This window comes from Nomascus leucogenys, chromosome 16 (genome assembly GCF_006542625.1).
Source record: "Nomascus leucogenys isolate Asia chromosome 16, Asia_NLE_v1, whole genome shotgun sequence".
Lineage (NCBI taxonomy): Eukaryota > Metazoa > Chordata > Mammalia > Primates > Hylobatidae > Nomascus > Nomascus leucogenys.
This window is the reverse complement of record NC_044396.1, coordinates 75,538,815-75,560,258: the sequence shown is the minus strand read 5'-3', so window position 1 is coordinate 75,560,258 and position 21,444 is coordinate 75,538,815. Positions and strand designations below refer to the sequence as shown.

Sequence of the window (21,444 nt, the reverse complement as noted above, 5' to 3'; positions counted from 1 at the left end):
TTTACGAGGCTGAAACACGAGGATCACTTGATCCCACAAGTTCGAGGCCAGCCTGCGTAACGTAGGAAGACCCTGTCTCTACAAATAGAAATAAAAAAAAATTAGCCAGGCTTAGTGCTGTGCCCCTGTGGTCCCAGCTACTTGGGAGGCTGAGGTGGGAAGATAGCTTGAGCCTCGGAGGTAAAGGCTGCAGTGAGCCACGACTGTGCCACTGCACTCCAGCCTAGGTGACAGAGTGAGACTTTGTCTCAACAAAAAAAAAAGAAAATGTGTTCTCTGTTAGACATACCTGGGCTCAAGTCCTGGCTCCACCATTTGCTACTGCTGATATGGCTTTAGGTGAGTACTTCTCTGAGCCTCAATATCCTCAATGGTTAAATGGAGAACCTATCTCACTGGGTTGTTGTTAAAGATAAACAAGATTACATATGTATAGTGCTTAGCTGCAGTTGCTGACACATAGTAAGCACCCAATTGTTATCGTTATTGTTAGCAAAATAAGACTCCATGGCAGAAAAACTATGCAAGTCATAAAATGTATCAGCATTAACTTTTATCAACAGATAGGGTGCTATTAAATGTATCACCAACATAGTAAAATGACAGAAAGGAATATTACAGTGTGAAAGCATTTATGCATTTGTTTGACAACAGGTACAATTGAAATACAGCGATTCTGAGGGTCTTTAAATGGGTTGTACTTTGCCCTGTTAACTCACTATTTCCTGATTGGCAATAATTTTACTTGGTAATGCTCTATATTATGCTAAAAGCTAACGATAATAATTTATCGAGTATATTCTTTTACCAGGCACAGTTATGAGTGCTATGTGAATACATTTAATCTTCACAGCAACTTTGAAGTAGGTACTATTACTGTGCATATTTTGCAGATGGGAAAACTGAGGCAGACAGTTTGCCTCTGGAGCCCTCACTCTTAAACTCTTACGATATATACCAGAAACTATGACATAGCCCAGGTGCCAAATCTGGCCCTCCACCTGCTTTTGTAAATAAAGTTTTATTGGAATACACCCATGCCCACTCATTTACACACTGTCTATAGCCATTTCTGTGCTATAGCTTCAGGGTGGAGTAGTTGCTACAGAGACCATGTGGCCCACAAACCTTAAAACACCTACTGTTTGGCACTTTGCAGAAAAAGTTTGCTAACCCCTGATGTCAACTTTAAACTTCACAAAAAGACTGGAGTTTAAACGGAAAGAAATAATATCTTATAATAAAAATGCCTTATGTTTGGTATTTACTGTGGATTTGTACATATTTATCTTACTTAATTCTCATAGCAATCCTGTGAAGTAAGTAGTCTTTTTATTTCCATTTTAGAAATGAAGAATCAGGAGTTCAGAGGGATTAAATGACTTACACTGTAGGCTGGAGAGCAAACTCCGTGAGTCTAGGGATCATGTGTCTTCATCATCATGTCCCTGTCACCTACCACGATGCTAGCACAGGGTGGACACTCAGAAAATACTTGCTAAATGAATGACAGTTACAAAGGTCACCCAGCTAGAGAATCCAGGTCTTCTCCTCTTCCAGGGTTCTTTCTCCTGACTCCACAGCTGTCAGACGACAGTTAAAAAAAAAAAGGTAGGGGGGGACTTTCCCTTGAGATAGGATGGAGCACAGAATGGTTAATATGTCATTATGCTGTCAGTTGACAAATTTTTGCTGCTATATTCCTCCTTCTCCTTAGAGAAGATAATCAGACCAAAAGACAGTTCGTTTCTCTTCCAGTGCACAGTCATAGTGTTGAGAGTTTACTTGTCCTTGTGATTGGTGCATATTTTGACAAGATTAAAACTGACACCCTCATGAGATGGTAGTCACATGGAATCTGGGTTTTGGATGGATTTCAGGCAGAGCTCTGGCTGCCTTCCTCCCAACCCCTTGCCCCACCTCCTACCCAGTGATGAGTCACAGTGCACAGCCGACTGCCCTTCAAGAGCCGACCCAAGGCTTTTGTCTTCTTTCATCTGCTTCATGTTGGTCATGTGAGGATCAGGGTATTCATAGACCATCATCTTGGCCTTCTGAATCTTGCTATTGGTCAGGGAGGTAAATGAAAGGTTTGACCAGTCCCTTTGTGCCATTTTCACTCCTCTCTTGACTGTCACGTGCTGGTTGGTGGCAAAGCTAAACCACAGCATTCGGTGTGGTCACCGCCCATGGCCATGGTCTCTACTGGTGTTTTGATTTCCCGCCTCTTTTAGCAGACACTCAGTGAGCTCCTGACTTCCAGCTAGATCACCAGTACTAATTGCAACAAACCACCCCCTCCTCCCAGTCAGCTAGCCTCATCTCTCCCTGCATGTGGAAAAGATACAGAAGCCAGGGAGAAAAAGGAGTTTGGTTTGGGGGTGGTTTTTTTTAATATGTAAAGTAAAATTACATTCAGGAAATTAAAAGCCTGTGTGTGGTTTAACAGGCTCCTAAAGAGCTCCACGGGGACAAACATTTTATACAAATGCCAAGGAAGCAGAGGTGCTCTGAATTGCCCAGGCCGTTGATCCAAAAGTTTCCATTCTCCTCTGCAACCCAATCTTTAAAATTTCATTTTGCTTCTTCCCTCAGCCTTGATTCCAGCGCCCACCACAGTGTCATGCTCAGTGTTTATTGATCTGAAATGAAGTTGGGCTGAGGCCTGGCCAGGAGATGAATCCCTTAGAAAGTTTTCTGGGAGCGGAGATTCTAGCTTCAGTGTAAAGGAGGGGCCTCGGTTCTCTGTGTCTCGTCTACTGAGTCTCAGGCTAGTTGTTATCACAATTACTTTTGCACCAGCCTAATAGTTTTCTCTGGGGGCCTGGTGGGTTCTCATGAAGTTAAGTACTTTCACTTTATATCAACCTCTTTTGTTTGTTAACCCTTTGAAAGCATGAAGTGTGTTCTTTTATTTTCCTGTGTTGAGAAGGACTCTGCTGAGTCCTCACTAGTTGTGGAGTGGCTCATAAGGTGGGTCTCTTGAGCCTCACTTTGCTCATCTGTTAAGTGGATTGAACTAGATGGTCTCTTAAGATTCCTTCCAGTCTAAAGTTTCATTTTTCAACAATAGGATCTTTGTTTTTTATTTTTTATTTTTATTTTTTAAGATGGAGTCTTGCTCTGTTGCCCAGGCGGGAGTGCAATGGCATGATCTCGGCTCACTGCAACCTCTGCCTCCTGGCTTCAAGCAATTCTCCTGCCTCAGTCGCCTGAGTAGCTGGGAGTACAGGCATGTGCCACCATGCCCCGCTAATTTTTTGTACTTTTAGTAGAGATGGAGTTTCACCATGTTGGCCAGGCTGGTCTTGAACTCTTGACCTCGTGATCCACCTGCCTTGGCCTCCCAAAGTGCTGGGATTACAGGCATGAGCCACCGCACCCGGCCTTTATTTGTTTTTTAATCTTGCCATGTTGGTAAAGAATTTTGCTATAGAAGGAAAAAAAGATTGGACTAAGTATGCACTAACTTCAGTTATTATCTTCATTTATTTTTGTCTGGTGATTATGGGGTTGGTAGGAATGGGACATTTATTTTCAACAAACAAACTGGCCGGGCGCAGTGGCTCATGCCTGTAATCCCAGCATATTGGGAAGCCAAGGCAGGTGGATCACCTGAGGTCAGGAGTTTGAGAGCAGCCTGGCCAACGTGGCAAAACCGTCTCCACTAAAAATACAAAAAAAAAAAAAAAAAAAACCGTTAGCCAGGCGTAGTGGCACATGCCTGTAATCCCAGCTACTCAGGAGGCTGAGGCAGGGGAATCACTTGAACCTGGGAGGCGGAGGTTGCAGTAAGCCGAGATTGCACCATTGCACTCCAGCCTGGGCAACAGAGCAAGACGCCATCTCAAAAAACAAAACAAAAAAACCCCTCTATTTAGCACCTAATTAGTGCCAGGTACTTGCTGAGGGCTTTATGTGCATTCTCCTATTATCACTCACAACAACCTTGTATTATTGACTCTACCTTGTATTAAAGGTATTAAATACTCAACCTTGTATTAAAGACTCTAAATATTATTAGTATAGATGAACAAACTGGGTGGGGCACCAAGAAATATAGTAACTTGCCCATCATCACGGAGCTAATACATGGTCAAGTCAAGACTTGAATCTAAGGCCAAGAGCTACAAGGATCCAAGGTTTTAGCCACAGTGACATCATATAAAATACATCCCTGAATTTCTCTCTCTTCCTGTGATTGGCATCTTTCTATAGAAATTTAAGTGCAATGAAAGGGTCTAATTAATAGCAGGAGGTATCAGGATAAGACTCTCCACTTCCATGGAAAGTGCACATGGCTGCTGAACATGGGCTTTAGGTGCCTTGCAAGCAGTCAGTGCCAATAAGGAAGAAGTTCAAGCGGGGGCAGAAGAATTCCCCCGGGAGGTGATTCTGCAGAACTCAGCCATTCACAGGTCATGGGAGATTTTGTTCCCTTCAGGGTACGTCAGCTTCACTTGCTGAAGTAGGACAAGTAGAATGAGTTAGCCCTGGCTGAAGCCAAAATTCTTTATATTTAAAAGAAGAAAAGCAATTAAATATTCAGCCCGATCCTGGGTTTTGAATTACCCCATTTATCTTTCACTCTGAGCATCTGCTTTTTATTGCATTGTGGCCCTGCCTGCCATTTATCTCTCCCCGTCAGTCTGTATCCATGTGTCATGGGACTCAAAAGTGAAGATTAGAGGAGAAAAATATCTCTGTATTCTAAGCCTGGCAACTTCTATTTTTATCCTCAGCTGTTGGAGCTGATAGCAAAGTCACAGCTCACATCCCTGAGTGGCATCGCCCAAAAGAACTTCATGAATATTTTGGAAAAAGTGGTACTGAAAGGTGAGCCTTCTCTCACTCTCTAGCCCCTTTTTATAGGCATGGAGGTGGGCAGATGGATTTTCCAATGGAGTGGACGTGTCATTAGATTTGAAGACATGTGAATGGATAGAAATGAATAACTCCAGCTACATTTCAGAGGCACTAAATTCCACTTCAGAAAGGGGTGCAACTCATCCTCATGGCAAAGGGTGAGACCATCACCCTCCTGTCCTTTCTTTGGGACCATCCACTTGCCCTACTATAAGCCTCGTAGGCTTCTCAGTGTAGACACAGGTCCCAGCACTGGCTACCGAGCCTCCGGGTCCCAAATTCCTAGAAAATGGACATGTGTACAAAGTCAGAATAGATTAATAGATTATTCGGGCTAGAAGGAACCTTAGATCTCTGGTTCAACTGATTCATTGTACACATGGGGAAACTGAGGCCCATGAGGAGAAGTGATTTGTCCATAATCACACAGAGAGCCAGACAGGATTAGAAACCAGGCTCCGAACCCCTGAAACCATGCTCCTTCCACTGACTGTCCTAAAAGGGGTCACTTCTGGGCAAAAGGAGTGGCTTTCGGATCAGGTGAACCATGGCTGCTGGGAGAACAATGAAAAGAGAAAGACGCTTTATAGAAAATGAGAGAGAAGAGAACAAAGAGGGACCTAGATAATGGAAACTCTACCCTTTAACCTCAAGTGCAGAAGCTTGGCCAAGCGTACAATAAACACTGGTGAGGAAGAAAACCATATCCCCAGAGGCAGTGCCCGGGTAACATGAGTGGAATAGAGACAGAGAAAAGCTCATGTATAAAATACAGGGTGTTCCAGTATCATAACTGTGATTATTTTTTTCTTCCCTACTCAAGTCCTTGAAGACCAGCAAAACATTAGACTAATAAGAGAACTACTCCAGACCCTCTACACATCCTTATGTACACTGGTCCAAAGAGTCGGCAAGTCTGTGCTGGTCGGGAACATTAACATGTGGGTGTATCGGATGGAGACAATTCTCCACTGGCAGCAGCAGCTGAACAACATTCAGATCACCAGGGTAAGCGGGCAGACCCAGCCTCCTCCCGGCAGTGGGTCCCTCCACAGAGACACTGGACAGCCTCACCAGGACTTTGAATTCACTCCCGTGACGAAAGAGTCTGGTCTTTTCTGATCTGCTGCTTTGTCCTGGTGCTGAGGGTGGGCTGGGGGACCTCCTGATAAAGGGAGGTGGGAAGAAAAACTTGGCAAAACGGGATCAAAGTACACGAAAGATGACAGCCTGGTGAACTATTATGGGAAAGCTGGAAACTTGGCTTTTGGGGAGATGCTGGCCATCCTGCTGAAATCTTTAGCGGGGTTCAGAGATGTCTCTTTGCTCGTTTCCTCATAAAGGATGAGTAGTTTGCAGCTTTAGGTTGCTGTCTTGAATACAGTAGAGCTGGGAAGGCAGTAGCTTGGAGAACTGGTACCAGCCTTTTAAAATCCTAGTTCCGATTATTGGTAGTTACGACAAAGGAAGCCTTTGATTCAAGTCTGTGAGCTTACATGTGGGAAAATGATGAGCAATTCTCAAAGCAAAAAGGAAAAGCCGTATATTACCAGTGAGGTTTGGCGATCTCTAGCAGTTGTTTCTTTTGGCTTTTGCAACATAGCTTGGCCCTCAGCTCTTGTCCTCCTAATAGTGAGCAGGAGGACCAAGGCACAAGAAAAAAAAAAAAAAAAGGGAGGAAGACGCTGGTGTAATCTCTTAGGGCTCACTAAGGGACAGACACGCTCAGGCGGCTCATGTAGCACTTTGCTTATTTATCTCATCACTGACTGTAACTGGCTTAAGTGGTTTCTGGGACCCACACTGATAAAGTTTGAGGTTGCCTCGTATCAGGAGAAGGTAGCAGGAAGAAATCCTTTGACTTCTTTTAAATAACTGTTTTACTAGATGAAGTTTTCAAAATGCATGTTCCTGACTTTACTGGTAATTACCTCTCTGTACCTTCACTTTTTAAGCTGTGAAACAGAATCATTCGAAGGCTCAGTTATGTGACTTCCTTAGAGTCACTTAGGTTACAACACCTACACGCTGCAACCACAGACACACACACACAGAGCAGAGCATGGATGCAAGTCATCTTTCAGCAATGATCTCAAGTATTTGATTTTTTTAAGAGAATGTACGTATTATGAACATTTACCTGATTTATTCTAATAATTTACTCCATTCCCACATCTCAAGTGTAGGCACATAGTCTGACCATGTGAATGGGAGACCCAAGTTCCCAGCTTATCTCTCACAGAAAACCCACATACACGTTCTACCTGGTTTCTGGCATTCCCTATGGCCTGGACTGACTGACTGGGATTTTTCTAAGGCCAGGAGAGAACTGCCCAGCCAGTGATATAAACAAGCGGGTCCCATGTGTCTCAAGGGCACTTCCCTTCAGCAACTTCAGAACACCCATTTAGATGATCACAGTTGGCCAGGTGCAGTGGCTCATGTCTGTAATCCTAGCACTTTGGGAGGCCGAGGTGGGCAGATCACTTGAGGTCAGAAGTTCGAGACCAGCCCGGTCAACATGGTGAAACTCCATCTCTACTAAACATACAAAAATTAGTCAGGTGTAGTGGTACACACCTGTAGTCCCAGCTACTCGGGAGGCTGAGGCAGGAGAATCGCTTGAACCCAGGAGTTGAAGGTTGCAGTAAGCCAAGATCACTGCTCACCAGCCTGGGTGACAGACTGAGACTCCATCTCAAGGAAAAAAAAAAAAGAAAAACCTCTAGATGGTCACATTTGCCTGGAGCTTGCCTCTGTTCCCTCTGTCCACCTCCAAGGACCCCTCCTGGCCACATCTGTCCACATACCCTGCACTGCCATAGGCTCACATGCTCAGAACCCTCCTTAGCTGATCCACAAACACTCTTCGGAGCTAGCTATTGTAGCTGTTGTTACCCCTCTTAGAGTGGAGGTGGAGTGGGGACCACAGATGCCCAGTGACTTTCTTAGCAGTACACAGCACTTAGGGCCAGAGCTGAGGCCAGAACCTTGGATTCCATATTCCTAAAATGGCAAAGCTTGCTTGACATCAGTGGTTTCCAAACTTTTTCAACCAGCTTTCTTCCAACTATTTATCCAGTGATCCAGCTTTTCAAAAAACTCTCTTTAATCCAATGAGATCCCATGAAGAAGAGATCAAACACTGAAATTCACTCACTATCTCCTCTGCACGAGGAGCTCCAGCCAAGCCAAGCCAAGCCATTCTCTGTACACTCCAAGCTTGGCCTTGCCTCAGGGCTTTGAAGCTTGCTGCCTTCTTTGACCATCCAATCTATGGACGTCACCATCATATCACCTTCTTCTGAGCAATTATGATCTGAAATTGTCTAATGTGTGTGCACTTTTCTGTCTCTGTCCACTGGCTTATAAACTCCACAAAGAAAGGACATTACCCATCTATTCCCTGTTCCTGGCACAGAGCAGGAGACAGTCAGTAAATCCGAGCTGAATGAATGAATGGTTGAAAGGGAGTCTCCTCCCATTGCCTGCCTGAGTATAGTTCAGTGTTTAAAGGAACACAAATGGGAAACATGGCCCTGTGTTATGAATGATGATAATAACTTACCAGCTGTAGGATTTCTCTTTATGAGACAGGTTCTCTGTCGCCCAGGCTGGAGTGCAGTGGTGTGATCTCAGCTCACTGCAGCCTCCACCTCCTGGGTTTAGGCGATTCTTCTACCTTAGACTCCCCAATAGCTAGGATTACAGGCATGCACCACCACACCCGGCTAATTTTTGTATTTTTTGGTAGAGACAGGGTTTCACCATGTTGGCCAGGCTGGTCTCGAACTCCTGACCTCAAGTGATCCGCCCGTCTCAGCCTCCCAAAGTGCTGGGGATTACAGGCATGAGCCACCGTGCCCAGCCCCAACTGCAGGATTTGAGGCAAATTATTCAGTCTCTCCATGCCTCACTTTCCTCATTTGGAAAATAGTTGCAATAGTGTCAACTCATAGCCATGGTGTGAGATTTAATAAGTTAATATATAGAAAGCAGATGGCACAGTGCCTAATGCACAGGAAGTATTGTAAACATATCAGCTGTTATTATTAAGGCCTGGCTCTGTGCAGGCCCTCTTCTAAGTCCTTTGCATGTATTAATTAACTCACCTAGTGAAGAATTGTAAATAGGAGTCATCACAGTGGCTAGCATGTATTGGGCACTGTACTGAGTGCTTCTATGCATTATCTCATCCGCCCCACCCAGCAACACTGTAGGATAAGCTTTTTCTCATGTTATAAATGCGAACAATTAGAACAAGTAGTTAAGAATAATTTGGCTGAGGCCTCATGCTCAGTAGGAGGTGGCACAAGAACTCAACCCAGGCCTGTCCACAGAGGCTGTGCTTTCAACCACTGTACGTTCCTCCCACTGTCCTCTGTCCCGACCCTCCTTGGCTCTGAGCTTCCTTATATTGAGAGCTGTACTGGAACCCACGGAGCCTTAAAGGGCTTTTCTTTTTTTGTTTTTGTTTGTTTGTTTGTTTTTGAGACAGGATCTTATTCCCGTTGCCCAGGCTGGAGTGCAGTGACATGGTCCTAGGTCACTGCAGCCTTGGCCTCCTGGGCTCACATGATTCTCCCACCTCAGCCTCCCGAGTAGCTGGGACTACAGGCGCTCGCCACCACACCCAGCTAATTTTTGTATTTTTAGTAGGGATGGCATTTCACCATCTTGCCCAGGCTGGTCTCGAACTTTTGGGCTCAAGCAATCCTCCCGCTTCAGCCTCCCAAAGTACTAGGATTACAGGCATGAGCCACTGCGCCCAGCCTCCACACAGAAGCTCAACTCTGCAGAGGAAAGAGAAATTGAGAGAGAGAGAAAGAAAAAAGACTTAATTACTTCAGTCTGGACTGTATTTTAAAACTTACTTTTTTAACAGTTTGGCCCAAAGAGAAGTACGTTATTACATACAAATATAAAGTCAACTTTCAGAGTAAATGCTTTCTATTTTGCCAAAGCTCTGTCAGTCTCCTTCCAGCAGAAAATTTTGTTTTCCTGCAAAATTTTCATATCTAATTCTACGGAGCCAATTTTTATTGGCAAAATAATTAATATAATAAAGAATGAAGGAAACAAATTAAGAGAACTGGGTCTTAGGGGGAAAAAATCAAATACAGTGACAGTATGCGGTGGGCAGGGCACTGTTTTGAAGCATGTGAGGAGTGACATAGACCCGAGTGGATGTTAGCCAAATGCTTGACTAGAGGAGCGAGAGTGACTAATTTTTCTTTTATACATTTATATTCGAAAGGAAGAGGCATGTAAGCAGTTAACCACTTGTCAGGAGGAAGGGCTTAGCATGGGGTCTGGGCAAGGATTTTGGAAAAGTTCAGGTTTGAAAATTTGACAGAGTGAACTCTGCCAAGTGGACTTGCCTTTAATAGGAGTTAATGTAATAATTGGCCTGGGAGTTTTAACCAAAAAAGTAGAAGCTTTGAAGTGTTGGAAACAAAAAGAAAATCTCATGGCAGTTTTATTAGCTCATATGATCAGCAGGAGATGATAAGCGATAAATAGGTCTAGGGCCTTCTGCAGTTGGCAAAGACCTGAAGTTTGCAAACAATTGAGAGCTCTGCCCAGCAGCCTGGAGTAGAACCGAGCGGTATAAATTGTCAAGTCATAGATACTTTGAATGAAATAGGAGGCTGAAGTCCTTCTACATCTGAGATTATTGGAGCTGGGAGGGATCTTCAGAGTCTTCTAAGCCATTCATTTTGGACATGGGGAGACTTCCCAGGGGAGCTGGGATCCAGATGTGCTGCCTGTCCATCGGTGTTCCTCTCCTGCACCTCCCATTCTTCTCCATAGCTCAGCCTTCCCAAGGCCCCTTGCCACTGCTCCCTCCCCACCTCGTGCCTACCCTGGCTTGCTGGGGACACAGGAGAGAATTGCCCAGACCTAGTGTCTCCTAGAATCCTCCATGTGTTTGGGCTTCGATGTGCTTCGTACAGAGTTTGGCTCCTGTAAAAATTTGGGCAGGGAAATTGATACCCATTCTCAGGATATTTTCCCCTGAGCTAAGGAAGGGTTTCTTCATCCTGTATTATTTTTCCCTTTGACCTCTCAGAGGTCACAGAACATTGATCTGAAAATGTGAGTAGTCCAAAATCAAGAGCTCATCCAGAACCAGCAGGGGCAGGACAAGGAACCACAGTCCCAGGTGGTCTTTTGACTTATCTGGATGGCAGCAACCTGTTGCTGTTCCAGACACATCAGCAAATACATATGCGGATTCCCAGGTGCAGATTCTTCCCACAGCGCTTTGTGCTTCCCTCCATGACAGCATTTACTGTATTATTTTATATTATTTTATGATTATTTGTTTCTGCCTCTGGGTCTCTCACCAGCCTGAAGAGCTCACTGCAGCAACTTCAGCACCAGGCCATAGTAGGCACTCAGGAGAGGTGGCTTGTGCTGGGCTGGTCTACAAGGGACATAAAATTAGACTCTGCCTTCAAGGATGTAGATCTGGGCAGGGTCTCATGAGCTCATCAAAATTTAAAACAATAAAGGCTTAAATATATTAATAAGTTCAGGGATGTACCAGAAGCTCTTGGAGAAGCTCGCGATTAATTGCCAAGGGATTATCCACAGTCCAGCAGTTTTCACAATGCTCCACGGAGGCCTCGGTTCAAATAGAGATGTCTCGAGATGGTGGAGCTTGGGCCAAAGGCTTCTGGACCTGCCATTCCCAATGTGCACGTACACACACACACACACACACACACACACACCAGCACAGAGTCTTTGTGTTATTGTTTTCTACCTATTTAATTATTTGCGCTTCATTCATTCCACAGGTATTTGTTGAGTGCCTTCTATGTGCTGGGCACTCTTGTAGACACCCAGGACACAGTAGTGAAGAGAGATTAAAATTCCTTCCTTCATAGAGCTTAAGTTCCAGCAAGAATGTTCCTTTCAAAGTTTCTTTTAGAAAAAAAGCTCATGTTGCACGACAAAAAGAAGGATATTGCAAAATGAGTCTCAAAGAGATCCTAAGAATTCTAGGAAGGTGCAGTGAGTAAGGGAGTCACAGAAACAGAAAAGGCCTTTCAGAGGAAGTAGGTTTGAACTGGATCTGAGCAGGATGACCACGTGGCCGGGCAGAGAGGACTGGGGAGGTGAAGGCATTGAGGTCAGGCTGAGCCAGGTGTGTTTAGTTGCCAGTGAGTAAACCTACTTGGAGGGACCTGAGGTCTGGAGGGGGTCCAGAGAGATGGGACTTGGGGTGGCAGGCTGGGCCACTCCATCCAGGGCAGTGAGGCCTTCAGGAAAGCAGCGAATCTTGTAATTGTGTAAACTGGGTAAAGCACATGCACTATTTGGAGAGTCTTTAAGAGTGAAAGTTTCAAGCTTTGGAAATGTAGGGAGATCCGTCTGGCACCACTCAGATCAGCGCACTCCACACTTCTTTGTGGGTCATGGCCATGGTCTCGTGTCTGCATTTAGGATGGGAAGATTTACTACTGCTTTCAACCTCTTGTCAATAAACTGCCTTGAGGGTGGAGGACAGGGCGACAGCTGCATGCCTGGAGGGTGTGGCCTGGTGAATCGCTGCTCTCTGGCCCCCCCACCTATTGTCACCCTTCTCTCTGCAGCCTGCCTTCAAAGGCCTCACCTTCACTGACCTGCCTTTGTGCCTACAACTGAACATCATGCAGAGGCTGAGCGACGGGCGGGACCTGGTCAGCCTGGGCCAGGCTGCCCCCGACCTGCACGTGCTCAGCGAAGACCGGCTGCTGTGGAAGAAACTCTGCCAGTACCACTTCTCCGAGCGGCAGGTCAGCAAGGCCCAGCAGGCTTTCCTCCCACCCTCCTTCTCTGACCCCCACCCCAAGCTTCCTTGGTGCCCTGCTCAAGCCTGAGGTTTGGGTTCCCCTACTCCAGGTTCCCTGGTTTGACTGAAAAATGACAGTTGAAGGAGTTTTGTTATTTTGTTTTTTGAGACGGGGTCTCGCTCTGTGGCCCAGGCTGGAGTGCAGTGATGCAATCATAGCTCACTGCACCTCAGCCACTTGGGCTCAAGCGACCCTCCCACCTCAGCCTCCCGAGTAGCTGGGACTACAGGCTCATGCCACAACACCCGGATAATTTTTTTATTATTGTTTTTGTAGAAATAGGGTCTCTCTATGTTGGTTGCCCAGGCTGGCCTCAAACTCCTGGCCTCAAGCAGTCCTCCTGCCTCGGCCCCCCCAAAGCTCTGGGATTACAGGCATGAGCCCCCATGCCCACCCCGTCTGAGTTTTTAAATAGAGATGTTGTGTCTGTGTGTGTTTCAGGTCGTTTTTATGAAAAAAATTAAACTTACATTCTTAACCTATTCTCATTTTACAACTCACTCAAAAAAATCACAAATTGGCACCCATCCTTTTTTTCTATAACACAATAACTTACATTTTCTGAGTGCTTTAAAGTACTTTGTTTTTTTGTTTTGTTTTGTTTTTTGTTTTTTTGAGACGGAATCTCACTGTGTCACCCAGGCTGGAGTACAATGGTGCAGTCTCGGCTCACTGCAACCTCTGCCTCCCTGGTTCAAACGATTCTCCTGCCTCAGCCTCCCAAGTAGCTGGGATTACAGGTGCGCACCACCATGCCTGGCTAATTTTTGTATTTTTAGTAGAGACAGGGTTTCACCGTGTTGGCCAGACTGGTCTCGAACTCCTGACCTCAGGTGATCCGCCTGCCTCGGCCTCCCAAAGTGCTGGGATTACAGGCGTGAGCCACCGCGCCCAGCCTTAAAGTACTTTTATAGATATTTCATTTTATTCTGATGGCCCACGGAAGGATAGGTATTGTGCCCACTTTAAACAGATGAAGGGACTAAAGCCACAAATGGCTAAGTGACATATCCAAATTAGTGAAGTAGCTCTTTGGGTGAGGAAACTGGCCCTGACCTTGAATTTGGGCCTTCAGACACCAACTCCAAGCCTGTTTCCCTTCATCATGCTGCCTCAAGTTTGTTGGTCTTTTTCCAGTTTCTTTATATGGATGTGTGAGTTCAACAAGTTCTGTTCGTGAAGCCACTAATATTTAGATATAAAATAGAGCCCTGGTGCCAAGCAGTTACTGCATCTCCCTGGAAATGATCACTCAAGTCTACAGCAAAGAAAAGATTAAAGTTGTTTATCGAGATCACCTAAACTTTAAAGGACCATCCAGCCGCAGTTCAGTAAAGGTCACTAGTAACATGTCACCAGCCACCTGGTTTTGTTTTTTTGTTTGTTTGTTTGTTTTTAAGCTTGGTTAAAAGCTACTGTTTAACTGAGGAGAGCTAAGCAGATACTTCTTAATATAGTGACGGTTATCCCCCCTGGCTATTGTAGAGCTGAAAAGAGGGGGAAAGGGTGAGAGTAAACCTTTTCAGAACCAGAAAACCACAAGCCATCTTCTTGACAAACTCTCTTGCAATTTCCTTTACTCATTTGATTTTTTAGATCCGCAAACGATTAATTCTGTCAGACAAAGGGCAGCTGGATTGGAAGAAGATGTATTTCAAACTTGTCCGATGTTACCCAAGGAAAGAGCAGTACGGAGATACCCTTCAGCTTTGCAAACACTGTCACATCCTTTCCTGGAAGGTATGTGTCTCAGAGGTGGCTGCCACAGACCCCCAGCCCAGTCCCCTAAGAGCCAAGAGTGCCAGCCGGCATGGTGAGGCCAGTGCCTTTCTGCGTCTTCCCCATCACAGACCCCAGCTGAAAGTGAGGGTAAACTGATTCAGTGCCTGGGAGGGTGGGGGGAAGGACTTTTGTAGACCTCCATTTTCTTCACTTTCTTATGTTTACTTTTTTCTGCATTCCACCCACCCACCCTTAAATCCTCCTCTCTCTGTGTGTACGGGTACACACACTTACACATGGAAACACATAGCTTTTAGTTTTTCCAGACTTGTAAAATTTTTTCATTGATGCATAATAGGTGTACATAGTTTCAGGGTCCATGTGATAATGTAATTCATGTAATTTGTAAAGATTAAATCAATGTACTTGACACATTCATAACCTTAAATATTTGTCACTTATTTATGCTAGAACCATTCCAATTCTTCTCTTCTGGCTGTTTTGAAATGTTCAATAGATTTTTTTTTTTTTTTTTTGAGATGGAGTCTCTCTCACTCTTGTCACCCAGGTTGGAGTGCAGTAGTGGAACCTCGGCTCATTGCAACCTCCACCTCCCAGGTTCAAGAGATTCTCCTGCTTCAGCCTCCCCAAGTATCTGGGACTACAGGCACATGCCACCACACCCAGGCTAATTTCTGTAATTTTTAGTAGAGATGGGGTTTTGCCATGTTGGCCAGGCTGGTCTTGAACTTTTAACTTCAAGTGATCCACCTGCCTTGGCCTCCCAAAGTGCTTGGATTACAGGTGTGAGCCATGGCGCACAGCCTGAAATATTCAATAGATTATTGTAAACTACATTCACTTACTGATCTAACAGCAGGTCTTATTCCTTCTATCATACCATATATTTGTACCCATTGATCCACTTCTCTGCGTCCCCTTCCTTTTCCCTTTCCCGGCTCTGGTAACCACCAGTCTACTCTCTGTCTTCATCAAATCTACTTTTATAGCTCCCACATATGAGTGAGAACATGCAACATTTAGGCCTGGGGCATTATTGACAGAGAATCATTGCTTTGAAGTTGGAAAATGCCTTATGGTGCTAAAAGTCAATGAGAGGCCTCTGAGAACTTGAAGCTAACCATGTGTTCCTTTCCAGGGCACTGACCATCCGTGCACTGCCAATAACCCAGAGAGCTGCTCCGTTTCACTTTCACCCCAGGACTTTATCAACTTGTTCAAGTTCTGAATCCCAGCACATGACAACACTTCAGAAGGGTCCCCCTGCTGACTGGAGAGCTGGGAATATGGCATTTGGACACTTCGTTTGTAAATAGTGTACATTTTAAACATTGGCTCGAAACTTCAGAGATAAGTCATGGAGAGGACATTGGAAGGGAGAAATGCAGTTGCTGACTGGGAATTTAAGAATGTGAACTTCTCACTAGAATTGGTATGGAAGAGCAAAATACTGTAAATAAACTTTTTTTCTAACAATTTGCCAGCAAGACTATAAGGGCAATAATTCTATTTCAGCAGTGAAAATGGAGTCCTCTTAATGGTCACAGAAACTCCCTTATAGTTCCCTAGGAAGAAAAAGGCAAAACTCAAATACAAAATAGGACGCTTTGTTTACAATGTCAAAATTTGTTTAGAAAAGAAAAAAAGAAGAAGGAAAACTACATAGGAGAAATTTCTGGGCTTTGGGGTTTGATCTGGTGTTTGTTTTGAGAAGGCGAAGGAAGCGCCACCCATCCTAAACCTGCATGGGCACAGAGCCTTACCGTACAGAGATACCACACAATGGTCTACCTCTAAAAGCGTAGAGTGCCCTCTCTGACAACGCATGTGATCCAGTAGGCAGTGTCTGTTTTTCTCGTAAGTGTTTTCATCACTATAAAAAGTGATTCAAAATGGAAAGGGATATTGGAGGCAATCCTCTGGTTTCACACTTCCTTTTCAGGCAAACAGGGCCCTCCTTAGAGTTATCTGTTTACCAGAACAACCCAAAAGCACATGTTCCTTTTTTCCTGTCATGTTGTAGCTCATTTGGGGGAAGAGAAGGCCAACTTAAAACAGTCCCAGGGGGGGACTGCTTGAGCCCAGGAGTTTGAGGTTTGCAGTGAGCTATGATCGTGCCACTGCACTCCAGCCTGTCTCCAAAACAAAACAAAACAAAACAAAAGCCGTCCCAGAGGAAGTCCTGCTGCAGAAAAGATGATAGAATTAGTCACCCAATCAATAGCTGTGAAGACTTCCTTATTCCTGCTTAACTTCCTTCCTTGGATATCTTCATGGATAAGCCTGTGTCTGTGGACAGAGTGGGGCCCAAGTGCTGAGGCTCGAAAGACAGGTTTTACAATCAGCCAATTAGACATCTTACCAGTTGCTGTTCCCCTTGACAGGGGGATGAGCTGAGGAGCTTCTTTTCTTTAGGTCTAACATCAAAATGAGTCCATCTGAGATAGGGCTTTTTGCAAAGGTGATTAAAAATCTTTTCTTTAGGTCTAACATCAAAATGAGTCCATCTGAGATAGGGCTTTTTGCAAAGGTGATTAAAAATCAAGGCTGGAGTTCCAGCCAGATAGGGAGGAGAGGTACCACAAGTTCATCTTAAACTTGCTTCCAGGCTGGGTAGTTAAAACAGGAAGATCCCAAGGGGATCTTGCGAGGCAAATATCAGCAGGTAACTGTGGAAGAAAGGAAATCTCAGGACCTAATGAGTTCGTTGTAAAATATTCCTGGGAGTAGATGGGGGATCTACTCCCAGTTTTTCACTTTTTACAGAATATTGTTGCTTTCCTACAACAATGTACATATATTTGCAGTTGTATATGCTTTTTTTTTTCCCAAATAAAGTTGTCACCCTGCATGCCCTTGGCAAATAAGTGAAGCAGAAATAGGAACACAGTCCACATTCAAGTTGAGGAACAGTGTATCTTTAAGAGCTGACCTTTGGGGTGACCTGGAAAGGGGGAAAGATGGCTAAGCATGGGCAGAAATGAGGCAAGAGACAAGCTATGATACAACACCTCTTCAGCCCCTGCCCTCAATAGCACACAACCCACGTATCAGCTTTCTGAAGAGAAGGAACCTACTATTTAGTGCTCCTCACTTTGCAATGTTTGTGCTACGCCAGGATTTCTCCAGTTTTTTTCATTATCATCCCCCTAAGGAGAAAAAAATTACATTGAATTTAAATTTTCCCTAATAAGAAAAATTAAATATGAAAGAATAGGATTTTTTTTGGGTAAGATTGAGCTTTGGAAGGTCATGAACCATTATTCTAAGGTGTGGTTTTCTTTTTTTTGCAATCCCTCTCCCCCTGAATCAATTTCACATTGGGAATGCAGGACCTAGACTGTTGAATAAAAAGCTACTTCTTCTGTAATTGTCAGGTTCTCTCCAATTTCTCAGCTTCCTCACAGACATAGGGTGGACTTGGGTGTGCCATCACTGAGAGAGCTCTGGAACCTTTGACTCTTAGTGACATTTTTAGATTTAGAGGTTCGTGGCCTTCCACATGTTGCCACCAACTTGTGATCTCTGCCCCTTCATGCTGATCAAGAAAGTAGAAACTCCTCGTCGCCTTCAGGTTTGCAGTCCCAGAAACATTGCCTGCTGTGGACTGTCAGCACAAAACTGGGACACTGGTCTCATTTAGACTGTCAGCAGTGCACATGATTGTACGATGTGCATCTGTGCAAGATGACCTCTGCCCCAAGAGAAGGGTTACGGTCTTCTTAAATGTTTACCAGGATGGTGCCAGCGGGCTCTCCCCATGTCCTTTGGTGTTATTGGAGCTGGTGTATGACAGTCAAGGAAATTTTTTAAGGAAAATGAAAAAGAAATCAACCTTTATGGTTCTCTTTCATTGGAAGAGGAGAATAAGGAAGGAAATGGCAGGTAGAGAGGGAGGGGGAAAGGAATAGAAATGGCATGTCTTTGATGCTGTGGCTTGTGTGGGGACGATGGGAAGAGCACAGCAGGCACAGCGTATCTGTGTTAGTGCCATGTGGTATCTGTTAAGTATGGCCAGAGCCTCACATATAAGTGAAGAGAGTTAAGGCAATTGTTGCTCTTTGAACAATAATAGTCTATAGAATTTCTATTGGCAAACCATCCCAGACAACCTGACCTATCAAACAAAAGCAAATAATCCCTGTCTCAGAACTGCTGGTCTAAAAGCCAGAAGGGGCAGGACAATGGAAATTGCTAGAAAAGAGAGAATGCTCTACTCTCTTTCCTGTGCCTACCTACCCCCATCCTAAACCCTGTAAAACAGAATTTCAAAATAGATGTCAAATATGAAGTAATTCAGACTTCCAAAGAAGGAAAGAGTTCTGCCCAGGGCAGTATGAGCAAATCCACAGGGATGTTAAGATTTTGTCCAACTCAAAGGTTTATGGGCAGTGAGCCTAGAGTCTCTTGAGAGTAAACCCTTGCATTTGGGACAAGGAGAATATGTGAAGTTCAGGAGTACTCACACTAGAGCAAGATCCAGAAAAAAAAAAAATCCAATGGCATTTTAAACTAGATTGCATTATCACTCAATGCTGTTACTTTGAGCAGACAAATCAGTTGAATGGGAGGGCAAATGGCAGAAATGAACAAAAGCTATTAGGCGAAAGCATCCCCGATGTATCAGTTGTGAGATGATTTTTGTTTAATGATGATCAGGTTTACATTGAAGTGGCTTGGAAGACGTATTTCAGAGGGACTGGGTTTGCACTGCAAAACTCTGAACACTAGAGCAGGTTCTACTAGCACTTGGGCAGTAAGGTAGCAGGTGTGTATTACGCTATTGCCACAGTTCTCGTCTTTGTGGATTCACATACTCTTTCCCATGAGGAGCTTGCTACTAACAGCCTCCTTGTTTCTGTTGTTTTTATATGGGAGAAGAGAAAGAGCTTGGAATTTCAATTGTCTAAACAATTGGTATGATTTACAAGGAGGCAAACCATTCAAGAGATGTTCAACAGTATATCATTCTTAGCATTCAATACAATGTTTATTATAAAATATACACCTGAGTTTATGTTTTTCTGCCAGGCTGAAGGGCAATAATGTCTTGCTATGCAAACACTCTATTTTATGTGTGAATTTTTTTAACCGTAATTTTATGTGTGAATTTTTTTAACTAAACTCTGTCATCATTTTCTATGTTGACATCTTTTTTTTTTAATCTGTTTCCAACTCTGAGTCTGTGAACTATCTCTTCTGACTGGATGCTGGCCTAAAATCCTATTAGTGCTTAAACAGACCTCAAAACACTCTGAACCTGTAGGCCAATACAGAGATGCTGTTCTTTGATATATCTTGGGTCCTCGATGGCTTCAACAAACAAGGTCATAATTTGTTTAAATTCAGTGTTTTCTGTAGATACCTTCTTCTCAGTTTCATTAAGGAGAGTAACCATCTTTGGTTTTCTAAAGAATGGAAACTCCTACCCCAGAGTTTAGACTTACAGCTTCTGCCTTTCACAATGAGGAAGAGATCCAGAATGTTTAGGGCACGTGCATCAGCCCACCTGGTACTCAGTGGCAGAGCTGAATGCGAACTTGAGGCCTCTTGAGGCCTGACATTTTGTGCCCCCAGCCCTCCACCCCAAGCACCTTTTGGTGTGGCTGGAAACACGTGACATTGGATGTGATTTTTCTCAAGCCCTTCACTGTGGAAGGCATGGGAGACTGCCCAGCATTGAGCATCTGGCTGTTAACGTTTCCATTTCAAGTCCCTGATTCTTAGTGGAGAAGTTAAGGAGCCACTTAATGTTTTTACAGACCTCTAATTCTGTTGTGAATGTGGCATTTCCAGTGAGTACAACCTGCTTGCTATAAAGAAAGCAGCATATTTTGACAACTTTATTTTTTCCTTGGGTACTTACATTTTTATTACAAAAACGGCCCTTATAAAAAAAGACAGAAGGGCTGGGCAGTGGCTTGCTCCCTAGAAACTGATATTCTGAAGCAGGTGTTTCCTCTCCCCTAGACTCAGAGGTACATTTAATCCATCTTCTCCATTTCCTCCTTCAGGACCAGCTATGAGATTCAGTGCATTTCTATCCCAGCAGATGTTCATTCTCTGCTAAACTTCATCTTTTACTAAGCAAAGGGGGATTATTCCATGAGGCAGCCAGGAGCAAGGGGCCATGATATTCATGACTTTGTCTGCTGGGCATTTTTCAAAGTGTCCTTGAATTCACTCAGCAAACAAAGCTTTCTGGAGAATCTCTCAAAACTTAGGCCCTGCTCCATTTGGCCAACAATGATGGCTGCTCCAAAACTCTGAACTTCTTAAAACTCCATCTGCTACATTATTTCTGGAGTTTAAACATGACTTTTTCTGTCTTTGAGTATAGATGTGTTTGTTTAATTAACGAAGCACAAGTCTGTTAAGCAGAAGGCTCCAAGCTGTATTCTATACTTGGGAATCCTTGGTGCCATCTTTATTCTACCAAGTGCCAATCACCATGGCTAAAGTGGGCGTATATTACAGCCTGTGTCCTAAGCTTAGAAGCTTTAATGTACTTTTTTAAATGAAAAATATTAGAGGGGGTTGAACATTGTAACTAAAGCATAAAGTTAGACCAATTACATGCAGAGATGTTTATTTAATATTGTGTGAGCTGAGTCCTTCTGTATAAATTATTTGCACACTTTTCTTGCATGATGAACTGATTTTTTATAGTTGTTTGTACCAGACGGTGGCATATTTTTGTAAAAAACTTTTGACACTGAATTGCAATAAATGTTTTTCCAACAACACACACTGGTGCATTTTTAGTATGTCCCAATTCAAGTTGGCTTTTTATCATACCAAATATGTTTATCTTTTGCTTATTTAGACTTATATTCCTTCTCCCAGAAACTTGTTACCATTTTTTGTAAAATTTCTAGGAATCCATAGAAAAATAAGCTTGTTGTTGAATACCAACCTGAGTCCATAATACAGCATTATGCTTAAATTGAATGTTTTCATATACTGTTTGCACAGCAGAATGATTAGGGAA

At 43.9% G+C, this 21,444-nt stretch overlaps 1 protein-coding gene across 3 annotated transcripts in view; it reads left to right on the top strand.

Moving 5' to 3' along the window:
• The window catches only part of FBXO32 (F-box protein 32), a 43,306-nt gene extending 22,107 nt beyond the window's left edge, over positions 1 to 21,199 (top strand). Inside the window, exons 1-7 of one of the 3 annotated variants that reach the window (XM_030795115.1) lie at positions 1,300 to 1,411; positions 4,743 to 4,836; positions 5,690 to 5,874; positions 12,471 to 12,653; positions 14,307 to 14,450; positions 15,592 to 16,868; positions 16,938 to 21,199. In XM_030795115.1, the coding sequence (XP_030650975.1) occupies positions 1,379 to 1,411; positions 4,743 to 4,836; positions 5,690 to 5,874; positions 12,471 to 12,653; positions 14,307 to 14,450; positions 15,592 to 15,681 (729 nt within the window). In that variant the 5' untranslated portion in view covers positions 1,300 to 1,378 and the 3' untranslated portion in view covers positions 15,682 to 16,868; positions 16,938 to 21,199. Of the gene's footprint in view, positions 1 to 1,299; positions 1,412 to 4,742; positions 4,837 to 5,689; positions 5,875 to 12,470; positions 12,654 to 14,306; positions 14,451 to 15,591; positions 16,915 to 16,937 lie in introns of those variants that run through there. The other 2 variants (XM_003256179.4, XM_030795114.1) reach the window with 2 other exon arrangements.
• The last annotated feature ends 245 nt before the right edge of the window (positions 21,200 to 21,444 follow it).